The 9978-nt window shown below is 52.0% G+C and overlaps 1 protein-coding gene across 1 annotated transcript; it reads left to right on the top strand.

Annotated features, from left to right (window-relative positions):
- The first annotated feature begins 344 nt into the window (after positions 1-344).
- Positions 345-9674, top strand: DRD4 (dopamine receptor D4). The gene is made up of 4 exons (XM_085063504.1): positions 345-611; positions 7988-8100; positions 8447-8994; positions 9407-9674. The coding sequence occupies exons 1-4, from the start codon at positions 381-383 to the stop codon at positions 9607-9609; spliced, it is 1095 nt and encodes a 364-aa protein (XP_084919630.1). The 5' UTR covers positions 345-380; the 3' UTR covers positions 9610-9674.
- The last annotated feature ends 304 nt before the right edge of the window (positions 9675-9978 follow it).

Below are 9978 nucleotides of genomic sequence, written 5' to 3'. Positions count from 1 at the left end.
TTATGGACTGTCTGGATCCTCACTCAGGTTAATTACAAACTCCCAAACATGACCAGATTCTCCACACACCTTGGAATACAATTTCTCAGTTATTCACCCGATCTGTACGAATTCCAGTTCTTTCCTCTAACACTGCTTAAGAGAACATGCTGTGTCCCCATGTGAGAACACAGCAACAGCTCCGCGGGGCTCGGCGGGGGACGGGACACAGGGACACCGGGAGCGGGGACACCGGGAGCCCGCCACCCCCGCCACCCCTTAAGCCGCTTGGTGACCCAGTTGTCCCCGCGGGGCCGCGGCCGGGCGGGGCGGCGGCGGAGGCTCCTCCCGCGGCTCGGCGGGCAGCTCCCGGCGGCCGGCCCGGCTCCGTGCGCGGGGCCATGGGCAACGGCACCGCCGGACCGCCGCCCGCCGCCCCGGGCCACAGCATCGCCGCCCTGGTGTTCGGCATCCTCCTCATCCTCCTCATCGTCGGCGGCAACGGGCTCGTCTGTCTGAGCGTCTGCACGGAGCGGGCGCTCAAGACCACCACCAACTACTTCATCGTCAGCCTCGCCGTGGCCGACCTGCTGCTCGCCCTCCTCGTCCTGCCCCTCTACGTCTACTCCGAGGTGAGGCAGCCCGGGCGCACGGCGGGACGGCGGGCTGGGGCTTGTGCGCCCGCCGAGCCTGCGGGTTCCGGGGCTGGGGGGGACAAGAGACCGAATACCGAGGGTCAGAGCCGCTCTCCGGGCTCGTTCCCCACCGCCATCCCGCCGGTCCGGGAGCGCCCCGGGATGTTGCGGTCAGCCCCCGGGGCTCTCACCGCGAGTGTCACGGCATGGCACAGCGCTGCGGGACGGCGGGCACGGCGAGCGGGGCGGCTCCGTGCGAGTCCCGGGCTTCCCGTCCGGACCGCGGCGAGCGGTGATGCCCCGAGTGGAGCCGCACAGGACAGACTGTCCCGGGCCAGGCCGGCAGCTCCGGGAGCCCGTGGCTTGCAGGCTGCCGGCAGCAAAAGGGCTGGAAGAGACAGAGAGCCCCTTTGGTGTGCTCTGCTTGGCATAAAGTGAACAGGTCTCGGTGACAAAGGGAGGTCTTTAGCATCTTTAGCCGGGAAACAGCTTTCCATGTTGGCTGAGAAGGGGAAGCTGTCTTTTCATGGAGCTTGATGGGATTTGGTCACCCTACACCCAGGTGGCTTTGGTTGGCAGGTTGTTGGTTGTCACAGGCGTGACCCAGTGTGCCATGGTGGTCGTGGAGAGCCAGCTCGGGCACGTGGGGCAGCGTTGCTGTTCACTCCCAAAACCTGTTCACCTCCAAGACTGTGACAGCTGAGGGAAAGAACAACAGGCACTCCTGAGGCTGAGTGGTGGTCTCTGTAAGGTTTACTGCCAGGGATGAATAAACCCTCGTGCTTGCAGGGGAATGTTTTAGAACCTGTCTTTTAGTACCGGTTGGTGGCTCTTCCCTGCTCAGAAGGATGAAAGCAACCGCTGGGCAAAATAGCAGTTTTTTCCACCCATCCGTGTGGTAGCTGGCAGTGTGGATTTTCTTTCCAGCTGTGGGAGAGCATTTCCCCTCTCTCCCCTGCCATGAGGAGCACCCATCACTCAGCAGGCCCTGACTGTTCAGGCCTATATTCCCTTAAGCAAGACAGGCTGCAGATTAGAGCTTAGAATGGTCTCTACCTTGTCCTAGGACTTTGCAGGACATTGTGACCTCTCTGGAGACAGGTATTGTGGAACAGCAGGTTCACGTGGGCACCTGTGAGAAGAACCAGTGAAGAACTGGAGCATTAGATCCCTGCTTTTACCACTGTGCTGTTGGTTTTGGTGGATTTGCCTTTCCCTCACTACCTCCATTTTGCTGGTTAGAGAAGTGCACTATTAATCATTCTTCATCATCCTTTTCAGCTACTCTTTGCTAATTGGGATACCTTCTCTTCCTTGCTTTTTCTGGTGTCTCTCAATGCCTCCAGTCCCCAGGTCTGTGGGCAGACACCAACATCAGAGTGATTTCCTCTTGTCTGCAGGTGGGAGTTTTGCTGGAATGTATAAAATACAGGTTAATGTACCCTGGGGTATCCATGAAAATGCTTCCAGAGGGGCAGGAGTATTGTGGGGCTCTTCTTGGACACCACAGACATTCCACAAGTTCTGGATTCATCCAGAGTGTGCATTCGTGTATGAGCTTTAAAAACCAGGGCTGTCCAGCCTGTGGTGACACTTTGTGTGTTCACTCCCATGGCTGTTCAAAAACATCAATTCTGTGAGGGAATTCTTCCATGTCTCTGCTCCCAGGATATTAAACACAGGGAGTGAAGGTGGTATATGACACAAGTGTCTTTCCCTCCAACTTCTGCAGCTCCAGCAGCCAGGCAGGCGTTCAGAGGCACAAAACAGAACAGGCACCAGGATCTTCACTCCTGGCGCTCGGAGGGAATGTGTGGAACAGGTGTGGGATGTGCTGAACAGATACAGAGAGACAGAGCACTGTGCAGCAGCAGCAGCCCCCTCCATCAGTCAGGGGGTCTGATGTGTAGGGCAGCTCCAGCTCCAGCAGTTCCAGTGGCAGCAGTTCTCATTCCATGCCTGGAAGCTTCTCTGTGGGCTCAGAGCCTGCAGGTGCCCATGCTCATTTTAATCATCACCAGTATGCTGGTGCAGGATTTCCAGCTCATTTTGTTCTGAAATAAGCTAAGGAAAAGGGAGAGTAAACCACTTAGTCCCTGCCAGAGGATAGAATTTTTTGTGGGTTTTTTCTTTCCTTTTTTTTTCTTGAAGGCAAAACTCTATCAGATTAGATGCTGGGATTCAGGATGCAGGGTGTAGTGATTGTTGCTCTTTAAAACTAGCTTGGTTTCAGCTTGCACTCTGTACCAACCATTTTAGCTACTGAAAATATGGCCTGGACACTCCTGAATGTTCAGCTCAACCTTTATTCTTGGTGTGGGGGTTTTGTTTGGTTATTTTGAACTATAGTTTAAAAATGGACACAGTAAAGGTGGACTCTTAGGGCCTATTGGAAAACTTGAAAACTAGCTGAGGGTTTTTTTTCTCTTTTAGCAGGAACAGAGCAATAAAACTTGCTCACTTTGTGCTGTTTTCCTGTGAGGTGGCACCTTGTGTTCCTTTTTTGGAAACATTCTTCCCAGTCAGGGCTTTAGAAGATAGCTGGAGTGACTAAACTTTTGAGGTGGCATCTGACATCTTCACAAACAACAGATCTCCCCCAAGCCTGAGTGGGGATGGGATTCCTTCTGTGGGATGTGGATTATCCTTTGCTGCTGTTCACAGAAGCTGGAGCACAGTGGGAGAGTCCTTGATCTTGGCTCTTATTTCTGGTTCTTCAGAAAGCTCATTCTGGGCATTGGCAGCAGTTGTGGACACACACTCTCCTTTTGTCCTTTGGGAAGAGCCAGCACAACTTGTCACAAAGTCCATGGTGAGAATTCAGAGGCTGTGGCTGCAGGAAGGCAAACTGTGTGTCTGGTCTCTCATTCACGCTCTGGATCACAGAACGGTGATACAAATGTCTCCAGTTCTTTCCACTGGACTCATCCAAACATGGAACAAAGACACCTTCCAATGTTTTCCAGTTGTTATTACCACACAGCAGCCTGCCCTGGTGGGCAGGAGGCACATATCTTGCTGCTTGCTTGGGAGTTCACATCTTAGCAGTATGAAAGGGAGAGGTAATGGTAACCTCCATGGGGAAGCTGGACTGCCCTTCTGCCAGTCTTTGCTTTCTGATGGGTGTGTGAAGTGCTCTCCAGCAATCAGTCCCGTGCCAGAAAGGCAGGGATGATGGGAAGCAAGGGAGAAGGAGGTGGCCTGGGGCACTCCCAGGCATTAACAATTATTCCTAAGGAGCAGAGATCTGCTTTCATGTGAGGAGAGGCTGGGAGATGATACCAGAGAGTGCCTGGAGCACTGGTAGCACTGAAATAGGGTTACCTGAGGAAGCAGAGCTACAGGTGCTCTGGAGTTACTGCAGGATATCACTTGACTGGCTGGCTTTGGGAGGGAGCTGCATGGATCCAAAGGCTTGCCTTGTGTGTAACTTCTTCCTCTTCCCAGAGACTGTGACAGTGGCAGGAGTCCCAAAGGCTCTGGGATACTTGCAGGAGTTTATACAGTCCTCATGAAGTGGAGGCATGCAGCAGTTAGGAGGCACCAGGACAGCCTCCCCACGTGGACAGTGCTGTGGAGCACACCTGTAACTGTAGCTGCTGCTCCTGTGAGCAGCTCTCTGCTAATCCCTGCCGAGCAGCAGGGCTGCGGAATGGGCCTGAGCCAGGAAGCTGCTGGCAGAGCTGAGGGTGTTGGTTATGTAAACATCTTTGCCACTAAGACCTGTGTAAGTGATTACGGAAAAGAGGAAACAGTTTGAGCAGATTTGCATGTTTACCTGGCTCCTGGTCAGGGAAGATGAGTGTTTCCAGCAGGCATGGCGATGGAGCAGCCAGTAAAAACCACATGAGCTATCTTCTTATTTTGATGAGGGTGATGGGTTCTGCCTAAAAATTTCAGGGTGCCACTGGTTTGGTATCAAAACATCTCTTCTCTGTGTGCCTGTGATGCAGCTCCTCTGATGAGAGACCAGACCTCTAACCTCTCCAAATTTCCCCTGGCTCTCTGTGAATGCTTGTCAGCTTGTTTGCAGCAGGATTCAGGATTAGTCTTTCCTGGAATGTTACAGCTTTAGTGGAAATAGATGTTATTCTGGGCCTGGCTGATGTCTGAGCCACACAAAGTACCAGGGAGCTGACACAGACAAGCAGTTACAAACCAGTGCTCCGGGGTTTATTTTCAGAGACCAGTAATTGGGGAGAGCTGCCTTGGAATTTTAGGCCCTCATAATGTCTCAGGTGGATGATCAGATTTGCTCCCCATCTCTGAAGAACCTTGACCTCGATGACTTAAGTTAAGAAAGAACATCAGTGCAGATGTGAGGCACCTTTTGTCTTATGCCCCACTCCCTCTCCTTCTTCTCCCCTTGCAGGCTGCATTGTGTCTTCTGGGAACTGTGACAGTTGTCACAATTCATGGCAAAAGGCCCCAAGTCAGCTTCTGGTGGACACAGGGACAATTCTTTGGCTCTGATGCTGGACTTTGCCCACTGGCAAGGACTATTCCTCTTCCAGCTGGTGTCACAGCCTTCTCACTCCATGCCATGTCCTTGAGCCATGGCCACATTGAGGCAGATGCTTGTTCAAAGTCCAGCTGGGCATCTCCTAATTCCCTTTCAGGCTCCTGCTGTTCCCTGCGTGTGGCAGGACTGAGACAAGAGCTGGTATCAGAGGAAATAGGACTAAAACCTTTGGCTCTGTCCTGGCTCCTGCCCTCAGGAGCTCTCCTGGCATCAGGCTCGTTTAGAAGGCAGTTTTCCTTACAAATCCGCTGTGTTTAGGAATAAGGATACCAGAATGGGCTGACTAGGAACATAGCTGCAAGGGTGTTTGAGAAGCCAAGTCTGTCTCCTGCCACCCACCATCCTGTAAAATCTTCTCCATTGTATTCTGGAAAAGTGGAGAACCCAAAGAGCTGCTGAAGGTGGAGCTGCTCTGAGGCACTTCCTGAAGGAAGCTTGAGCTGTTTGTGATCCCTAAAGCTTACACTCTGTACCTTGATGGGCTAATCTGCTGCAGCCTCCTGGAATTAGGTACTCCTTAATCACATGGCCCAGCAAAGCCTCTAATCCAAAGTCACTCCCCTATCAGAGGGGTCCTTGGCACTTTTTGCCAAGGTGGGCAGACGGCAAACACCATAGAATCTGAAGTTCTCTTCCAGCACTTTCCCCAAAGCCAGAGTCTTGGAGGTTGGTGGGGAAAGGGAAGGGTTTATAGCATTTTCCAAGTGCCCAGCTTTAATCTCACGTGCTCCAAAGGTGCTGCAGCCCAAGAGCCCTTGTCCTTTTCAGAGCCCTTGTCCTTTTCAGAATCAATTAATTCCCCCAAATCACAAATAGGTTTTTGAAAACTATCAAATTTCAAGCCCAAAATCAAATTTTCTCTCTCATAAGCTCAACTGAACTTGTCAAGATCCCAGAGATCTTGGCAGAAATTTGGTTTTTGATGATTCAGATCCCAAATTCAGTTTGGGGTGGCTGCTCTGTGCTAGAGAAGAGGCTGAATGAAGCACTCGGGTCTGACTCCAGCCCTCCCCTGGAGGTATCTCAAGGAGATGCTGTACAAAAATAGCAAAACAGTTACTTCAGAGACTCCTTTGGCTTTATATCTCCTCTAACTCTAATCCTGTGCCTGACATCATTACTGACTGATATTAATCCCTGCAGAGCTGCCTGCCCTGTTGCTGGCAGGGGCTGGGGTTCGGCACCCTCCCAGTGTTCTGTGGAGCGTGTTCCCCACGTGGCTCCACTCTGTGCTGCGATGAATGAAACCAGAACCTGCTGTTTAGCACCTGTACAGGAACAAATCCATACCTGCTTCCTGAAATCTGCAACATTAGAGGGCAGCAACATTGGGCTCTATGAGCACTGGCTGACTATTGCTATAGAGAAAAAAGTCCCTAGGATTTATATGTATATATATATATATAAAAATAATTTTTCTGTAGCACATTTTCTATAGATAAAAATATATAATAAATTTTGTTTATATTAGATGATGCACATTATCTGTAGATAAACATTACCTGTAGATAAACATATGTAATAAATTATATATATTACATTTTGCAATATACATATTCTATAGTAATAGTTATCATATATATTTTAATAAAAGCATATAGAGAGTATAGATAGTGTTTGGTATATTGCAATATCAAAATAAAGTTTGAGTCAGACATGACGGGGCGATTGCTACTGAACGCTTTGTTTTCAAGCTAAAATCATACTTATTTGTACACTGTATGGGGTTTTTAATTAAACCTTTCTCTGCAGAGGGATCCAAAGGATGTGGAATTTTCCTCACAGTCTCAGACCCAGAGGAAAATCTCCCTGCTGCCCTTGTGGTGGCAGCCTATTGAGCCTTCTGGTTTACCTGTGCAGGTGGGAACAAGCTGATAGGTCTCTGCCTGTGCTCAAGGAGCTCATGGGAATAATGGCACAGGAATGGGATCAAGGTGACCTATTTCTGTGTCAGCCTAAAAAGTGCTTTAACGTTAAAAGAATGAGCTGGGTTTGTTCTGGGGCGAGATGAGCACTCGATTAGAGCAAAGTGCTGCAAGTGGTTTGTGGCTGTAGCAGCACCAGCTGTTGCTGTCTGTCCTTCTGTCTGTCCCACTGCCTGTCCTGTGCCATGGGCAGTGCAGAGCCTGTGCTGCTGGCTGAGACAGGACTGAGCTGAAAATCACCAAGGAGGGCAGTCCACACTTCCAGGTGGTTCAGAACACCAACACTGGTCCCTGCTGCTCTGCCCTGGCACCTGTGACTGTGGAGAGAGAACCAGAGGTTGTTACTCACTGCCTGGACCTGGTCTCCAGGGGCTGGACTTGTGCTTTGCCTGCCAGGATGGAACAGTTGTGTAACGCAGGGAAATTGTTCACATTGCCTGCAAACAGGGGGTTGGAGCAGTTGGGCCATGGAAGTGGAAGAGGAGCTTTGTGCTCTGTCTCCTGCTTGCTTGGGGACCGAGCTCAGGGTGCTGTGCACCCAACGTGTAGCCCTGCCTTGCTGGGGAGATCTTGGGGAGTGAGTTGGGTTTGAGGAATTTGGGGGTTCCTGCCCTCACCCAAGGCAGCACAATGTCCTGTGTCCATTTCTCTGCCCAGCATGACTCACTTGGCTGTGCTGATGGTGTGTGGCTCAGGTCCCCAGCCAGACCAGAACCACAAGCCCTGAGCAGGCAGTGGGCTCTCTCTGGGGCTGATTCCCATGTGCCACTGCTGCTCTGGGAGCATTGTGCCATGGGAGGAGCACTGGGCTTTGGGCTGCTTGTCTGGAGGAAATATGAGTGGCTGAGGCACCTGGGTGTGGCAGTGTTCCTGTCATTTTAAAGGCAGTGGGACACGGCATCTGCTGACCCCGGGGATTTTTTCAGTTCCAGGGAGGAGTGTGGTCCCTCAGCACGGTGCTGTGTGATGCCCTGATGACCATGGACGTGATGCTGTGCACAGCCTCCATCTTCAACCTGTGTGCTATCAGCGTGGATCGGTGAGTGCCTTCCTGCTCTGGTTGTGCCTGGGCCCCTCACTGCTTCCATAGGCCCTTGCCAGGGTCCCCAGCAGGGAGGATCCTGCCCTCCCCTAAGGGATTCTGCCCTGCCCTAATGTCTGCCATCACCAGGTTTGTGTCCCATCGATGATGGCCAAGCTAAAACCTTGTTGTGTGATGAGGCAGAGCTGTCCCTTGGCTGCCCTGGTTGTAGCCCAGGCCTTGGCTGTGTAAAGTAAATTAATGGGGGGAAGGACAGTGACAAGAAGCTTTGGGGCCTCTCGGTTACGTTACCAGTGGTGCCATCACCACACCAGGACTGACTCACCTGGGGCTGTGTTGGCAGGTTCATCGCTGTTCAAATCCCGCTCAACTACAACCGGCGACAGATCGACCTGCGGCAGCTGATCCTCATATCCACCACCTGGATATTCGCCTTTGCTGTGGCATCCCCAGTCATATTTGGCCTCAACAACGTCCCAGACCGAGACCCCAGCTTGTGCCAGCTGGAGGATGACAGCTACATTGTGTACTCCTCCATCTGCTCCTTCTTCATCCCGTGCCCTGTCATGCTGGTGCTGTACTGTGGCATGTTCCAAGGACTCAGGCGCTGGGAAGAAGCCCGGAAGGCCAAGCTGAGGGGCTGCATCTATGGAGCCAACAGGAAGCTGTATCACCCCCCAACCTTGATGGAGAGAGAGCAGACCCGGCTGGGGCCGCCAGAGTGCAGCCCCTACACCCGTGCCGGCCTCCCTGGGGAGTGTGGGATGAACAATGGGATCCAGACTGTGTCCTACCCACACCTCAGGTACCCACAGCCGGGGCACGGGCGCAAGCGAGCCAAGATCAACGGCCGGGAGCGCAAGGCCATGCGGGTGCTGCCGGTCGTCGTCGGTGAGTGGCTGTCAGGGGTGGCTGGGGAGGGTGGGAAATGTGCCACCTTGTCCCACCGCGGGGCTCAGGCTGGCAGCACCTGGGTGAACCCAGAGCAGTGCCAAAACCCACCACCCTTGGGAGAGAACACATGCAGTGTTTATAACCCAACCTGCCATCAAGGCAAACCTGTGACTCCCAATAGCTTACATGCAAAGCCAAAACGAGACTAACTCAAGACTTTTCATCAATGTTTAGGACAGGAAAGACATCCCAAGTTTTTGTCTGGGCATAAGCCCAGCTCCATGTCGGCACAGCTGCTGCCTTTACCCTGAGTGCCTGAGCTGTGTCTATCTTGTTTGGCTCAGGCTTTGTTAAATTAAACCCTTTTAAGCATTCACCTCACCTTCTCTCTTTACTGTCCTCCTGGCAGGTGCTTTCCTTTTCTGTTGGACACCTTTTTTTGTGGTGCACATTACCAGGGCTCTCTGCAAGTCCTGCTCCATCCCCCCTCAAGTTACCAGCACTGTCACTTGGCTGGGCTATGTCAACAGTGCTCTCAACCCCATCATTTACACCGTGTTCAACGCCGAGTTCAGGAACTTCTTCCGCAAAGTCTTGCACCTCTTCTGCTGAGCCCTCCGGGCAGGAGGAACCACTGGGTGAATTTTTGTATAGTTCATTAAAGATCTATTTCTGCCTCTGGTCTGCTGTCTTTTTTGGGGATGAGGGGAAGAGGAGGAGAGCTGGCAGCTGACAGAAACTGCTCCCCAGCTCCTTGTAGTAAGGTGTTACAGGTGAGGGATGCAGCTCAGATCCTCTTCCCTCTGGAAACTGCAAATGTAACCACTCCTTTAACACTTGGTGCTTGATGTAAGCAGGGATAATAATTTCTAATCTTTTGGCTTCTGGGGTGGTTTTAACAGGGCTGTGAGTTGACATGGAGAGGAGTCTGGGGGAAAGAAGGCTGTTAAGTTCATTTCCCAGATGTCCACATGCCAGACA

Source organism: Lichenostomus cassidix, chromosome 5 (assembly GCF_008360975.1).
Source record: "Lichenostomus cassidix isolate B80296 chromosome 5, HeHo_3.0, whole genome shotgun sequence".
Lineage (NCBI taxonomy): Eukaryota > Metazoa > Chordata > Aves > Passeriformes > Meliphagidae > Lichenostomus > Lichenostomus cassidix.
Note: the sequence above shows the minus strand (reverse complement) of the source record. Positions and strands in the feature narration are given on the sequence as shown.